The 16,989-nt window shown below is 40.2% G+C and overlaps 1 protein-coding gene across 3 annotated transcripts in view; it reads right to left on the bottom strand.

Moving 5' to 3' along the window:
* Positions 1-16,989, bottom strand: part of NKAIN3 (sodium/potassium transporting ATPase interacting 3) — a 360,493-nt gene that overhangs the window by 184,538 nt on the left and 158,966 nt on the right. For all 3 annotated transcript variants that reach the window (XM_071553098.1, XM_071553096.1, XM_071553097.1), the window contains exon 2: positions 1,649-1,786. In XM_071553098.1, the coding sequence (XP_071409199.1) occupies positions 1,649-1,786 (138 nt within the window). The remainder of the gene's footprint in view (positions 1-1,648; positions 1,787-16,989) is intronic.

The raw sequence follows: 16,989 nt of genomic DNA on the forward strand, positions 1-16,989 counted from the left end.
GACACCTTGTACACCTTCACTCTTCAGACCAGGATTTAGCTCAAACTATTATTATTTCACTAGGAACTTTGCATTACTAAGGATAGAAGCTGTCCTAAGGCTGTGATCTTCCCAAGTAATGAGGTTTTGCACCTACTGTACCTTTAGCTCTTAAATACATGCTTAAACATAAATCTGAACACCAGTTCAGTTAAATCTGAGGATAAACTATCTTGCTGCAGAAGTGCTTCTTTCTTTAATGATGCATTTTATACCTCTTCTTTAAAAAACCCCTTTAATATAGCCTAAAATGTTCATTTACATTGGAAAAGACATAGAAACGGTCAACATCTGTTGCATTTCATTTGGAAATTAAAGCAGAGCTTGCATTACTGAACAGCAGTGCTGAAACTGAGTGGCAAGAAATTTTTTAATGTTGCTCTTCAGACATAAACTTCCTACTTAATTTTACAGATGCTTAACCTCACTTACTTCTTATGTACCAAATGGAGAGCATGAAGCAGAAAGGTGAGTCTGCAATGGGTGCCCAGTTTTTCAATCACAGATAATAGATGAAAGTGCTGTTATTTATATCAATCCATTTTCAATTTGTTATAGATTGCTTGTAAGCTTAACTAATTGAGTATAACCTCGGACACATTTTTTGTTCACTTTTCTTGTAAGACATGTATTTGTGCATGATGAGACACTGTTATTCTGGTCTGTGTCTGGCCCAGTCTGTTCTTTTCGTGCCAAGGTATGGAAAATAAGACCCGATAAGTGGGACTTTGGCCTTGAAGGAAAAACATCTTGTGTACATTGAAACTGTTTTGTAGTCTGGCTGCTTGCCACAGCAAGTCAAGGATGAGTCAAAGAGAAAAAGAGGAGGCTGATGAAGTAATGACCACCGACCCAAAAAGAAAGATCCTCGATACACATTGCACACATGCAGGTGGGTTTCCAGTTACATAATGGGTGGAGGGACTGGAGGCCTCTATCTGGGTGAGTGCTGGCCACATGCACCTAGACAGACATCACAGACCAAGTGCATAAAAAACAGACCATTTCCACTGCAGGTGGAGATGTGTGCTGGCCAAGGACAACATTGCCTCCACAGGGATGCCTGCTAAGTGTGTTAAGCCTACCAAAGACCAAGGATGAAACAGCTGGTGATACTGGGGATCTTGAGCACCTTGGGGTTGGTATGGACAGTAACTGTGAGTAACTTAGTGGGAGTTATCTTGGGATTTGTTTTTTTTTTCCTTTTCTCATTTTTTTTCCTTTCATGTGCTATTTCTTTGCAATAAATACTGTTTGCTTGTATTTTAAATGGTGTCATAGTTTCAGCCTGTAATCCTTCCTAACCCTCCTGAGAACATGACAAAGAATTACACGATTGCAAGCTTGACTAGAAAAGATGAAGGTTTTTAGTATTTGTTTAATTAATTTTGCCCAGTAGACATTTATTTCACTCTTTTTTGAGAAAAAAGAAAGGTAACTTTAGACTCTTAAAATCCATTACTGACAACACAACCAAAATGTTCCGGATGCAAGCAATACCAGGTAAAGCATAATATTAATCCATTCAGGAAAGAGTGTGGAGAAGGAACAGGGATTTTTTTTTTGCCGTTTATATAAAATAAATTTATATAAAATAAATGAGACTTACCACGACTATATATCGAGGCCTAAACTGGATGGTTCCAAACAAACCCAAAATGACAACTATTATTTGTAGGAAATTGCCAAGGATAGGAGCCCACTGGAAACCAAGGAAGTCAAAGATCTGTCTCTCTAATGCTGCCAGCTGTAAGAAAACACATAAACAGAACATCCACTTTTTAATTATGGGTGAGATAGAACACTTGACATTTTCTTATTTGCACCAGTCTTCACCAGACAAAAGTATAGAAGAATTCGGAAACTATGGTTTCTGGCTGTAGTCTTTGTCAGCATTGTCAGGACATTGATTTTTGAAAACAGTCACTAGTCAACATACAGTTCTTCTAATAAAAAAGCATTTTGAAAAAATTTCAAGAAAATATTTACACAACCACATATAATACAAAAATACCTCTAGAAATCAAATGCAGACAAGTTTTATTTTATTCTTGTATTGTGGAAACTCTAAGGCTTGACAATATTTATTTAAATAAAAAATTTGTCTTAAACAGAAGCTCACCTAGACTGAGCAAAGCTATGCATCTTGCTATTGTTACTGAAATATCATCATGTTCCTTCCCTTCCCTATGTCTTTGTTTTCTTGTAGTCTCAACTGGACTTGACTTCAAGTTCCTCAATCAGATCCTAAAGGCCCAAAAGAGCAAAGTAAGTTCAGAATAGTCACGAATGTAGTATTGTGTATGATCTCAGGAGTTCCCTAATGCAGGAATCAAGGAAGACTGCTGGGATCTCCTCACTGCCTGAGGCACAAATGTAGACTCAGAGAGTAAGAGCCTGTAGAAATGTTAAAAAAATCTCAGAGCAAGCTGCTTCAAAGCCAACAGCCAAATGAGTTATCTATGCTCTACCAAAAGCTGCTAGGTTACTTTGGGCAACTACAAATCAGAAAGAAATGGTGGCAACTGTTTCTTTGTGGCAGCTCTCTTGCCGCTGTCCTCTTGGCATTTTGGGTACAGATTTAGCTGGGTGTGGAAAAGGAGGAAGTTAAGAAGCATCAATCATCATCCAGCATGTGGTTCTTAGGTAATTCTACATGTCTTAACATTAGTCAAAAAAAAAAGAGAAAAAAAAAAGGAATCAGATTAAAATTCTTCTGCAAACACATTTGCTACTCCTTTTTGACAATCCAGTCTATTGTTTTGAATATAAAAAACAACTTTCTTAGCAGCACATTTGTTGAAGCCTAAACTTGGTTCAATATTTGTGCAGTTGGAAGAAAACATTCCTAAGCAGCTAAAAAGAATCCTACAGAGAAACAACTGAGTTTCTGTGTTTGCTGGAATTTATTAGCATCTACTTGATTTACTACAGTGTTACAAACCCCAAAAATTACCAAATTATACAATTAAAATACTTATAACTGAGACAGATGGAGTAAGCAAGGCTCTATGAATACCAACATAAGTATTATCATATGTGGGTATTTTATATAAACCATTTCATTTTACACATAATGACCAGATTCATTCTTCACCTATAAGATGGGGCTAGGCATCATTGAGAGCAGAATCCATCTTTTCTGTACAAGAATCCTCCCTTTCACCACACATGAAAACCATATTCTCTGAGGTTAATAAATATGATAAATCTAAACAATGAAATGAACAAAAGTTGAATTATCAAGTCAGTGCAGCTCCTCTGCAATCAGTGATGTGTCTTTTATGAGTTAAACCTCTGGCCCAGTATATATAAATGAAAAATTACCATGTAGAAAACAATGTTAATGTGGCATTATCCTCTTGAACACATAAGATGTTCCTATATTAACCAAAATTCTTATCCTCTTTCTGCTATAGGATAATGCCCTAGTTGGGACCTCACAAGGGACATGTCAGAATGATGTGTTTTTTCTCCTACTCTCTAGTGAGCTCACTCAGTTGACCCCACATTTGGGAATAACCCTGCCTGTAACTTCCCTAAACCACAGGAAACTTCACACAGTACAGCACAAAGGTGCCCCAAATCTCAGGTGCAAAAAGGTAAATAAAGAGTTTTGAAAACTCTTTGGCACAGGCAGAACCTACAGTTTATAATCTAACAACAACATACCAAGAGTCCTGTCCTGTACCACATATGAAGACATTTATGACATTGATGACCAGAGTCAGAACCCATTTCATTCCCACCACTACAAGAGGAGATCTGCTAGGGTCAGCAAAACCACAGATGACACATTTTGAGAGACATGTCTTCTTCCTGGAGCCCTGACATTACCTAGTGAGTTGTGAATGGAGTTGTCAAATCAGAGTAGAACTTGCTTAGCAGCCACCTCTGCCCTGACATTCACTGAAACTCTCCTGTAGCCTATGTCTTCACCTGCACCAATAAATTGCGTCCTATCACACTCGCAGCATAGAAGGCAGCAGTATCGAGGCCATGCTGATGAGAACGCAGCTGCGCTGGGCAGGGCACGTCTCCAGGATGGAGGATCACCGCCTTCCGAAGATTGTGCTCTATGGTGAACTCGCCACCGGCTGCCGCAAGAGAGGAGCCCCGAAGAAGAGGTACAAGGACTCCCTGAAACAACACCTCAGCCTTGGCCATATTGACTGCCACCAGTGGTCCGCTCTGGCCTCCAATCGGGATTCATGGAGACACACCATTCACGACGCTGCTGCTTCCTTTGAGAATGCACGGAGAGTCAGTCTTGAGGAGAAAAGACAATGCAGAAAGAACGGTTCCTTGCCAATGTCACCTAGGGAGACGTTCCGCTGTGCCTTTTGTGACCGGACCTGCCTATCCCGTATCGGCCTTTTTAGCCACCAGCACGCTTGCAGCAAGCATGGGTAGTGCCCTTCTCAAATCTTCGTTTGCGAAGCCTAGCCATGATGATGATGATGATGATGATGATGATGAGATGAGGGGATTGAGTCCATCATCAGCAAATTTGCTGATGACACCAAGCTGGGAGGGAATGTCGATCTGCTGGAAGGCAGGAGGGCTCTGCAGAGGGATCTGGATAGACTTGAGAGATGGACTGATTCCAATGGCATGAAGTTCAACAAGGCCAAGTGCCGGGTCCTGCACTTTGGCCACAACAACCCCCTGCAGTGCTACAGGCTGGGCACAGAGTGGCTGGAGAGCAGCAAGGCAGAAAGGGACCTTGGGGTACTAATTGACAGGAAGCTCAACATGAGCCAACAGTGTGCCCAGGTGGCCAAGAAGGCCAATGGGATCCTGTCCTGTATCAAAAATAGCGTGGCCAGCAGGACCAGGGAAGTGATCCTTCCCCTGGAATCTGCGTTGGTGAGGCCACACCTTGAGTACTGTGTTCAGTTCTGGGCCCCTCAGTTCAGAAAGGATATTGAGGTGCTGAAGCGAGTCCAGAGAAGAGCAACAAGGCTGGTGAAGGGACTGGAGCACAAGCCCTGTGGGAAGAGGCTGAGGGAGCTGGGGTTGTTTAGCCTGGAGAAGAGGAGGCTCAGAGGTGACCTCATCACTGTCTAGAACTACCTGAAGGGAAGTTCTAGCCAGGTGGGGGCTGGTCTCTTCTCCCAGGCACTCAGCAATAGGACAAGGGGGCACAGGCTTAAGCTCTGCCTGGGGAAATCTAAGTTGGATATCAGAAAAAATTCTTTCCAGAGAGAGTAATCAGGCATTGGAATGGGCTGCCCAGAGAGGTGGTGGATTTACCATCCCTAGAGATTTTTAAATGCAGATTGGATGTGGCGCTGAGTGCCATGATCTAGTAAATGGACTAGAGTTGGACCAAGGGTTGGACTCGATGATCTCCCAGGTCTTTTCCAACCCAATCGATTCTATGATTCTAGGTATAAATGCAGCAGCACAGGTATGAATGAAGATGTTTGGTATGTGTCCCCGTTGAAACAGGTTGTGTCAGGAATTAAAACTGTTGACATTTTGGTCTGTGTTTTTGCCAATGTGACCTGTGAAAAGATTTATCCTTTTCCTGCCAAGTTCTAGGGAACAAAAGCTGTGAAGGCTTCGTCCTTGAAGACAGACTTTGCATAAACTAAAGTTATTTGAGTCTCTCCTATTGGTTTGACAGTCTGAGGAGAAGAGGGAGGGAGAGAGGAAGAGGGAGGGAGGGAGGGAGGGAGGGAGGGAGGGAGGGAGGGAGGGAGGGAGGGAGGGAGGGAGGGAGGGAGGGAGGGAGGGAGGGAGGGAGAGGGAGCAGCAGGGCCTGTGACTTCTTGCTGGGAGCTGGGGGCCTCACCTCCCCAGGCAGAGGTCTCCAGCAGGCTCAAAAAAAGGTGAGAGACCTTGGCATTGGTGGTTCTTTCCCCAAAAAGACAACAGGGATGCCTGCTGTCTGCCAGTGCTTAGAAGATGTACCCCTGCATTCAGGGAAGTGTTCTGAGTTGGAAAGACAACCTTACGTGAGTAACTCTGGTGACTGGAGTGCTTACACATTTGGGCTTAGTGCTTTAGTCTCTCTTCTCTCTCCATTCTCTTCGGGTTCCTGCTATTCAGTCACTCCTGTTAATAAAAATACTGTTTTTCTAAACTCTCTGCAGTGCTCAGCCTCACTTTTCCAGCAACTGTAGAACCCACTCTGTTACACTGGTCCTTCAGAGAAATTTTCAGACTTGTGTACATCAGCATCTTCAATGCCTGAAAGACATAGTACTGCAACACAAACAAATACAAACCACTGCACTTTGCCAACAGACCCATGTTAAAAGGCTTGGTATTCAGCTTATGCCTACACTGGTTCAGATACAAAGTTTGCCTTCACATACACCTCTTTGATACCTGTTGCAGCCCCTGATTCAGGTGGGTCTGGAGGACCACCTCACAAGTTTCGTTTTCACCTTAAAAGGACATGTTTCCAGCCTCAACCAATTAGAGTCAGACCACCGCACCTGGGGCGGGGTCACTTGAGGTCATATATACCTGTGTTTTTGAATAAACTTGGGATTTGCTTGAACATCTCATTGGTGTGTGCAGTCTCCCTAGCGCAGGGTTGCAACAATACCTGCCAAGCAAGTTTTAAGCTTAATGCTTGAGTTTAATGCCTTTCTATTGTTACCCCTGTCCCAGAACTGTAAGCTCAAATTCCTTTAGCTGTTTAGTCTCTTTTTCAAGGCAGAAGGTTGAAGAATATCAAAAGGAGACATAAGCACAGGGCGGAGTGACCCAGAAGTCAGAACACTGGAAGGACTCCAGAAGTCCGAGGAAGAGGAGGACTGATGAAGAGGAGGTCTCACCGACCCCAGACTCAAATCCTGATGGGGTGGGACTCGGATGGGAAAAAAGTTGAACTGGAGATGTGTAAACTAATGGTTGAATAGATCATTCTATAAACGTCATGGAAATTAGAGCTTGCCCACGCGCACGTCGATATATTCCTGGGTGAGCCTGGGTGCTCACTTAAGCCACTGCACTCTTATCTCCTACCAAAACTGGCTTGGAGTCATTTTTTACAGACTGTTCAGGCAACAGTCTCCTCCCATTTCCTATCCATTAGGATACCAAGTGAGAGAGCTTCTCCTTGAAGCTCTGTCACAGGCAAAAAATAAGAATTTGTATTTAGTGAGTCAAAAAGAAAGTGCAAGCAGAAACATGAGTCTACAGCCTATTGCTTATGACACTTCCCCAGAACTGGGAGAGTTGCTTGCACTTCTTGCCTGCAGGGCTGGCTCTTTGTTTTTATATGCAGTGACAGCATGAAACCACTGAAGGAGCCCTGGAAGCAGGATGCCAAACATACAGTACCATTCCTTCCCCACTAAAAAGTGCTCTCACTATCAGGCTATGCAGTGAGACCTTCCTGCACAACTAAGTCTCATTTATTTTGCACTTGTTGCCAACACAGAGTAATTTGTCTCATCCCTAAAGCCTACAAAATACATTAGTAGGGAGTGGGGATGTTGAATCTAAAGAAAAGAAAGAGGTTGGAGGCATGTCTGTCCTGCTAAAATTGCTACTTTCTTCTAAATTTTAACACCTTCTTGCAGGCAATGCAGGTAGAAGTTAAAAACCTAATAATTCATGATCATGACAGAGGAAACATATTAAGTTCTGTTTTCCTTATACCATAAGCAATATGCTCTGAATAGAGAAAACATCTGAGAGCTGCAGTTCTTAGGTCTAGTATTTCACCCAACAGAGTCCTCAAGCAGCAGTGAAGTCCACACACTTTTTATCTCTGTGCAAATGAATAAAAGCAGTCCCTAACACCATCTGTGATTCAGGTAATTCATTGCACATAAATCGTCGGAATAAAGGGAAGGAAACAGGTAGCTGTGCACAGTTACAGGCTGGTTTTCCACAGATATGAAGAGCCAGTATTATCTGTGTTTGCACAAAATCTCAGTAGCCAACATTGGCCACCAGACTAACCTATGCCACATGGTGCAGTTGGAAAGGACCAGACACTGTGGCAGATGGTTTCACTTGGAGTTATGTGCATGTGAGTACTTTGAAATGTTTCACCAAAAATGTTTTGATGATTAAGACGCTGTTTTTCTCAACAAGAAATTTTCCCACATGAATTTCTGCTTTCATCACCATTTTCAGATTCTTCTGAGAACACCAAAAATACCTGAACCCTGAAGGCAAAACAGAGGTTTCCAAAATCATCTGGCTCAACTTCTCCCATTGCTAGAAGACAGATATGAACTGAGTAGGACAGAGGAGCTCAAGGCTGGAGAAATGGGGTATGCTTGATGTAACTGAGGTCCTCTGGGGGTTACTTGTCATACCACTTCCCTAAAATCTGTGAGAGGCTGGCACCTCCATTACTCATGAAAACTAAGACAAAAAAGTTTGGGAGTGTGCACAATAAATTTTTGTATGATGCTTTTTCAATGATCAACATGAAAGTGGAATGAAAACCCAAACCTTTCTTATAAATAAAAGATTAGGATTTGGTTTTGGCAACTTAAATACTGGGTATCTGGTTTGCAGTTGAGTAAAAAAATTCACTAGAATTTACAAAAATCTATCAAAGTTGATAGGAAATAACATTTTCTTATCATAACAACACTTGGAAAAGGAGACATGATACTTCTCATTGCTGCCGGCAAGGGAGTGCTTTGTTACTTAGTCATCATCGTCACCGACAACCATGTAATGTAAAGTGCAACTCAGGAGACCAGGACTATAAGTAAAATGCTCTATTGGGACTGCATGAATTCACTTAATGAAGATGGGCCACATATGCCTTGTTCTTTTGCTTCTCTATTTTGCTAAGTCTTTTAAACATTCCTCATTTCCCAATTCCTGCAGAGTTCAAGGAGAATGTTGCGAGATGGGACTGCATTAAAGTAACTTAGGCTGAACTTTCTCTACTGGCCATGCCCAAGTTCTCTTGTGTTAAGAGCAGGAAAGAGTTCAGGTGAACTAAACTGGTTAGAATTTTGAGCTTCTCCCCAAGATGGATTAACCAGTTGTCCAGCACGTTTGGAGCATCCTGAACAGAAGAAATAGGGCAAGTTGAAGTCTTAATGACCCTTATGCAGCTTGTAGTAGAGGAGGAACAAAATAAAAAGATAGCAATCTCCAATGCTGTGTAGGAGCTACAGAAAGAAATCACCAAGATGGAAGATGGTCCTAGTCAACAGAGAGATCAAAATATATTTTTCATAGAAGGTTTCAGTAAGTATGGCCCATGGAGTAAACCGCTCCTTTAAATGCTCAGGTCCTATTATACTTCAAAATACATATCAGGAGCTGTCTGAGAGACGAGACACCACAACAGAGTCACAAAGTCAACTTTTCAAAATACGTGTTAAAACTCAATTTTCTCTTCTGTCAGAAATATCACAGATAACAGTCAGTTTTATATTTTAATGGAAAAGCTTTTATAAATGACATGTTAGTTTGAGATTAATAAATAGATCTACATCCATAACAAAAAGATTCACTGAATCAAGACAAAGAGTTTTCATATGTAAAAGATCATTTCTTACAAGAAAAACCTCTAAATGTGGCTTGATATAAACACAAGACAAAAAATTTCTTAATATAAAAATAAAAGGTTAATGACATAGCTGCAAATTTGATACCCTATAAATTACTAAATTTAAAAAGCTGGGAAGTATAATTTACTCTGCATTTGATATTAAAAAGATTCTTCAATCTGTCATGGAAAACAATCCCTAGAAATTATAACAACCAGAGAAGTGAAGTATCCTATATCTGACAACATTGTATTCAAGAAATCTAACAAAAATTATAAAATTAAATACCTAATGACTGCAGAGCTGCAAAACTATACAGCTTTGAAACTTTTTTGAAATAAAACAATTTTAAAAGCTAGAGGAAAAAAAGAGAGAGAAATTATTATGGCTTCCCAAATGCACACTGTTAGTGTTTCATATGGACTCAGCATTCAAAAATGAAAACAGTATACAAAACAATGGTGAATCCAAAAATTCCAGTCCAGAGGATTAATTTTGTAAATTCAAGTGAGGAGTTATCTAAAACATTTGATTTATTCCTGTAAGACTTGGAGTTGGCCAATGCTGCTAATAATTATCACAGGAGAAGTTCCAGGACACAGCTCATCATCCATACTAACTGCTGCTCCTAAGGATAAAGACATTTTCTCCAAAATTCTCAGCTTCAGCTTATGGTCATAAATTTAACATGTGGCTTGAGGAAGAGTTTCCTAGACATGACGGATCTCTGAGAACTGTTTTTCCTTTTACCATGACCACTAATCTCAATGTGCTGTGCTGAATTACAGACATTTTAGTCCAGTCTGGTAGATGCAATTGTTAAACACTGATCTGGTCCCAAGCCTCCTCCAGAAAACTCCACCAGGAGCTTTAAGACCCCCCTTTTCTGAAGCTCCAGGATATCTTTGCTGAGCTCAGCAGTGCATCAACCTTTCCCATTCCATCCCATCCCATCCCATCCCATCCCATCCCATCCCATCCCATCCCATCCCATCCCATCCCATCCCATCCCATCCCATCCCATCCCATTCCATTCCATCCCTCCTTACTTTCCTGCCCTTCTTTCTTCCTTCATTTTTGGCCAGATGGTTGCACGCTCCCAAAAAGCTGCTGGCCAACACAAGGAAGAGGGCAATAGTGAGGTAGTAGAGGAGCAGTCGGAGCCTCTTATACCACCTTATAGCCAGAATACTCAGCTAGAATAGAGAAGACCTTGTATCAAAGTCATTTTTAGCCCTAGCCACATTTAACTTAAAGTGTGTCTTCACATTCCAGTGCTCTTAGGTGTCTATTTGTTTTTTCTTGACAGATATTTCACTGAGAAAACATATTTGTAAAACCTTGGGGCAAATGTTCAATGTTCACATCATGTTTTTACATTATTTTGGAAAATAAGCACTTTCTAATTTAAGATGAAAAGACATCAAAAAACTTCCAAGCTACTCTGGATAAAACCACAGCACTGGAGAGTAAAAGATTGACTTATCACATGCTAAAAAGCAGGATTTCTAACAGAAGACTAATCGTTGGTGAAAGAAGAAGATAAAATAAATATGTAAATAAATAAGTTTCATCAAAGATCAACAGTTAATGCATAATCACTTTTTATACAAATTTTATACTCCTGTTGTGATTTCAGAATTTTACTGACAGGCTTGACTTCAATAAAAAGGAAGGTAGGATTTAATAGACGAGAAATACTAGGTTTTCAAAGCAGAGGAGGACACTTAAATCTGAAGTAGAAGGGTAGTGTCAGATGATTGCTCTTGGCGGAAGAACCAAGATACTGTTCCTCAGCTAAAGATTACAGCCTCCTTATATGTAATTTACTATCTTTCAATGGAGGCTTCATAACCAAAGATGAATGCAGTCTGTGTCAAATTGAAATGTTAAAATTTGACTTAAATCTCTTCTTTATACCTTTGATGACAGTTAAAGCAATCATCTGGCCAGAGAGGAAACTCCCACTGGATTTTTAATGATCCAAATTCACTTGTCTAGGTGAAATACTAGCTTTTGGGTGATTTTAAGGGAGTGATCCCTTATAGCACCTCACTAAATACATTTTTAAGATTATGTGTCATGGAGGTTATGGAATGTCAAGGAATATTCTGATTAAATCATTAATATTTATAGTAATTTCAGTTTAATGGAGGAAAAGAGAAACTGTTAGCTTTCTGACAAGTAATTGTCAAAGACCAAAAAACCCCCACTGATCTAATATCAAGTGTCTTTGCAGTGTTGGTCAGATAGATAGGTAATTGGCTGTCACTTGAGTAGCTTTAAATAAAATATAAAGCAAAAGAAATATATATGCTGAAAGAGCTCAATAAAAGAGTAGTGGCCAAGACTAGCGAAGGCCAAAGCATAGAAACAAAGAAAAGAAAGGCAGGTTCAATAAAAATTCTCCTTTTTTCTAAGAGAGTCTTTGCTGTCTTTCAACAGTGAATGTTACTCTTAGTTATTTGACTGTTACGGGTTTAGCCAAGTATCAGCCTAAATTTAAATGTTAGATTTCACAGCAGGTCTGAGACTATCAGCTGACTTGATCTGGGCTGGACTAGCTGACAGCTGACTACTACTGGCCAATGGTATTCCATACCATATTCCAACATCATCTCAAAATATAAAAGCCAGAATAGGAGGAGTTTCTCAGTTGGCATCATGGTTGAAGTAGAGGCAACACATGCAGCTGCTGTGGTGCTGTGCTGGGTCTTGGCAGGTGCCCACTACTACTTTGCATTTTGTTTGAGTTCAGGGAAGTAGAAACATTTTATTGCTATTCTCTCTCTTTTGCCTCGCTGAGTGTCTTTTAGAGTGCTTTATGAATCTAGAGTAATGAAATCAGTTTTCAGTAAGAAGTAGAAAATTGTTGTTATATCTAACTTGTGTGTGTGCTGCATTGTAGTTTTCTTTTAATTTTCTCCTTTCTGCATAAATATATAAACCTGTTTTGAGTTTCCAGGTTTTTTTCCTTTCTCCTTTTTCTTGGTGGGAGGAGGGAGACTTTGACTTTGTATTGGGCAGTTGGCATTTTGCCAGCTCAACCCAAGACATATTTTTCATATTCATATTTTTCATATGGAAAATACTCAGAACTAAGTAAAGATCTTTCCACCATTCTGGTAAGTGCTTTGGTGAATAAGTTCATTGGAGGGTAATGGTAACAATAGCACACAATATTGCTGCAGACATGATATTTTAGCAAAATAATGTTTGGGGTTTTTTCTGAGGAAAAAAAAAGAAATTGTGAATCATCAATATTTTATTAGTAGTTTTTCAGAAACTGCTTAAGAAAAAAAGACAGGTAAGTAGTCAGCAGTATGTGTTCAATTATTTTTGAAAGCCAATACACTGTTCTAACATCTCAGAACCAGAAGACCCAGAGAGATGGTGGATTCACCATCCCTAGAGATTTTTAAACACAGATTGGACGTGGCGCTGAGTGCCATGATCTAGTAAATGGACTAGAGTTGGACCAAGGGTTGGACTCAATGATCTTGGAGGTCTTTTCCAACCCAATCGATTCTATGATTCTATGATTCTATAAACAACTGTTGAAGAACCTGATCTCAGAGAATTTGGACCATAGTTCAATAGGGAGAGATGATAAATGCCAGATGTTAAAAATCTACAAATGCAATTATACAGATGCTGAAAGGTTTCTCTTCTTTAGTTCATTTTCTCCACTAATCTTTACTAACATATTTATATATTTAAAATCACTGTTTATCAGACAAACACAAAACATAAGCAATTCCTAACAGTATTTGGGTTTTTAATTATTACATGTACTACAAAAGCATTGCAGCTACACCAGTGATGTTGTATTGAGTTTGTGTGGCGACATTTTATTAGTGGGGGGCTACAGGGGTGGCTTCTGTGAGAAACTGACAGAAGATTCCCCCATGTCCAGTAGAGCCAATGCCAGCTGGCTCCAGGATGGACCCACTGCTGGCCAAGGTTGAGCCCATCAAGAGTGATAGTAACCCACAGAATAGTTCACAGAGCACTGTTGCCTGTAGGATGGACTGAAGTTGGAGAAGTTCATGGAGAACTACCTCCCATGGGAAGGACCCCATGGAGAGCAGGAGAAGGACTTCTCCCCCTGAGCAGCTGCAGAAACAACCTGTGATGAACTGCCCATAGTACCCATTCCAGTCTCCCTGAGCCACGGGGGGGGGAAGGGCAGAGGGGAAGGTGTTTTTTAGGATTTATTCTTCTTGTCATTATCCTGCTCTGATGTTGTTAGTAATAAATTTAATTAATATCTGCACTTCAAATCTGTTTACCATGATGGTAATCTTGAGTGATCTCTCCCAGTCCTGGTCTCAACTCATGAACCTTTCATTGCATTTTCTCTCCTCTCACCAGTTGCAGAGGAGAGTGATAGAGCAGCTTTGGTGCATACCTAGTGTCCAGCCAGGGTCAATCCACTACTGATGTGCAGGAAACTTTGAGTGATGGCGTTATATACCTTCAACAAACTGAGCCCAAGCCTTCAGTTTGGGCTCTGACAAAACTCATGCAAAGACAAAAGAAGCCATGACTGCATCAAGGCTGCAGGACCTGGCTCAGAAAGGCAACATTAAATTATTTAAGAATCTCATCAGCATGAAAGGAAGAGTCTGTTAATATTTATTTTGCAGGGTCACCTACCTGCAGTGATATAAAATGTGGCATCAAATAGTCCCACTTCCCAGCACACTATGGGTGTCAGTGTGATATACCTGAGGCTGACAGCTACGAGTACCAAACAGACACTATAAAAATGCCGTTACAGTCTATGGGTAGCCATGACAGGGAAGAAGCCAGCTAGTGTAATAAAACCTCCTAGTGCCAACTCGTTACAGCACAGTGATTTAAGATTGAATTTCAACCCTTCAATGAAGATATAACTGATCCCAAAACACTAAAGTCAAGCTCCTTGGCTGGTTGACCTATCCAATCCTGCAAACAGCTGGAATGAACATGCTTATAATGGCATTTAAGACTCCCTTGGTTTTTTCACTTAAATGCCAGCATATATACAGCAAAAGACTGTGTAAGAGATAGTTATAGGTTAAAGATCTTTAAAGATTTCCATCTTACCATAAATGACAAAGTCCACGTCAAAAGACACTAGAGCAAAGAGAAAAGAAAATTACAATTTTTCTTCTTTGTAAATATATCAAGCTACATATGCAGTGCCTTTAATCCGAAAGAAAGCTTTCACATGCCACATGATTATATCCCTTCATATCTTCAAACACTAAATTCTTGTAATAGTAAAGTTGGGGGGGGTTTGTTTGTTTGTTTGTTTCATTTCTTTACACAAAAATCTACGTATCTTTACAGGCTTCCTCAATGCTCAGGTTTAAGAAATGGTGGAGTAAAGTCCTTACTGACTACCTCACAATAGTGAGAAATGAACATGTTTACTACTACATTGAATTCCCAGGGCATAGTAGGCAAGGTGAGGGGATAACAGATTATGCCAGCACTTGATAACAGGGCAGTTGACAGCCCTATATTTCTCCTAGATTCTGATGAGTATTGTATCCAGGCAAAAAACACAACAAACAAACAAGAAAATGCTGAGACCATTTGCTGTAATTTCTGTACCCAAGCCATACCCAGCACAAAGAGACAGACTTTGAGAGAAGGGAGGCTGAGATGGGCACTCAGACTGCAAGGTATGAGAGGAATTAAAATTTCTGTAGGCTAAACAGGTAAACCAATATTTAGAGCCTCTAAGAGATGAATGTCATGCTCCTTCTGGCCAAAGAACAACCCTCTACTCTTACAAAGTATATTTCTTTTACGACTCTTTAAAGCCCTATAAACTCCTGTGTTTTAATACAGGCTCCAAAAGAAGACAGAAATTAAACCACTAAGGAAGACACATGTTCAGAGTTCACAAGGACCTAGACAGGTTGGACAGTTAGCTCAAGGTCCAAGTTTAACAAACTGAAATTGTTTGATACGAGCTTTGGCATAAAACATCAAATGGCTCAAACTGATTAATGCTAGATAATGTGAAACATAAGGTTTCTTACAGGATGGTGCATCTTCTATTAGGGTTTAGTTTGTGGTTCCAAAGAGGCAGTGTATCTTCAATCACCAACTCTCTTAAGCAAAACAAAGTATTAAGCCAAGGCAGCCAAGTAATAAAAATCATGTGCTGCCTGTTACGCCTAATTTGAGCCACACACAGAGTCTATTTCCACAGCAGGGAGGAGTTCAGACATCCACCTAGATAACTTTTCCATTTTTTTTCCCTGGAAAACTTCTGTCCAGTGCCTCTCTTGAGTGCCAGCTATGAAAACATAGAATAGGAGACTGCATCTGCTTAGATTCAACAGATGCACAAGGGGAAAACAAGCAGTTTAGCACCAGCTCAGAAGTCTGACAATGTGTCTAAATAGGCCCCTGCATTGCAGTTCATTCATTTGCTGTCAAATGCCAATTTCAAGCACACTAGAAACAGTCACAGATCCTTTGACTCTGTCATTGCAATGACAAGATTGTATTGAAGTTGCCATTGCATTGACGAGAAAACTCTCTGATAGTGGATCATTTCTTGTTGTCACATAAAATACAGAAAAATCCTTCTCTGTTTACAGCATAGCAACAATATCCCTCCACCCCCTGAGTTATTTGGCCAAGAAGAAGGGTTGTGGTGAAGAAAGAGGATGCACCTGCTACTTCCACGTGCTGAAAAGTCTGATGCTTTTTTTTCTTTGATGAGAGAACATAATTAGTATCAAATTGATTTGAGTCTCTTCTAGTCTTCTTTACTACTGTCTTTTTTTGTTCCCTTCAGAGCTCTGTCTCATCCTCACAAGCAGAGCATCTCACTCCTTTGAAACAAGTGAGGTGAGACTGTTGACATTATAACTGAGTCAATTTACACTGTTAGTAGAAAGGTAAACTGAAGTACCTGAACCAACTGAACTGAAGGCAGCAACATCTAGAGCACATGTCCAAGCCCATTACTCAAAAATAATGAATATGAAGCTTCTCTTCATTAATTCTTCTGTATAATAAAGAACTTTGAATGCTTCCGGTAGTTCTGCCTGCTGTGTGCTCAAATCCTGCAAACTCACAAAATATAATACAGGATCTGGACTGGTGTATAACAATTTCATCTCCTGATCCAGGTAATTGCCTGATGTGTCACAACAATGTTTCTCTGTGGAATGCTCTTTGCACTTAATATTATTTTTCTCTTTCAAGTACCATAATTTATTATCAAATATCTGATCATGCACTCTGGACACATATACAGCATCCCATGAGCATCCTCTTGCCAGTTACTATTAACAGAAAGTAGGACAGCTGAATTTTCTTTTCTTTTTCTAACCTCTCCCATTAAGGGAAAGAAATAGAACTGAATAGCAGCATGACAAATTATTTTGACCTCATGTCATCTGAAGTAATTCATCAACAAAATTTATTGTGTGAATAACTTACATTT

This window comes from Pithys albifrons, chromosome 4 (assembly GCF_047495875.1).
Source record: "Pithys albifrons albifrons isolate INPA30051 chromosome 4, PitAlb_v1, whole genome shotgun sequence".
NCBI lineage: Eukaryota > Metazoa > Chordata > Aves > Passeriformes > Thamnophilidae > Pithys > Pithys albifrons.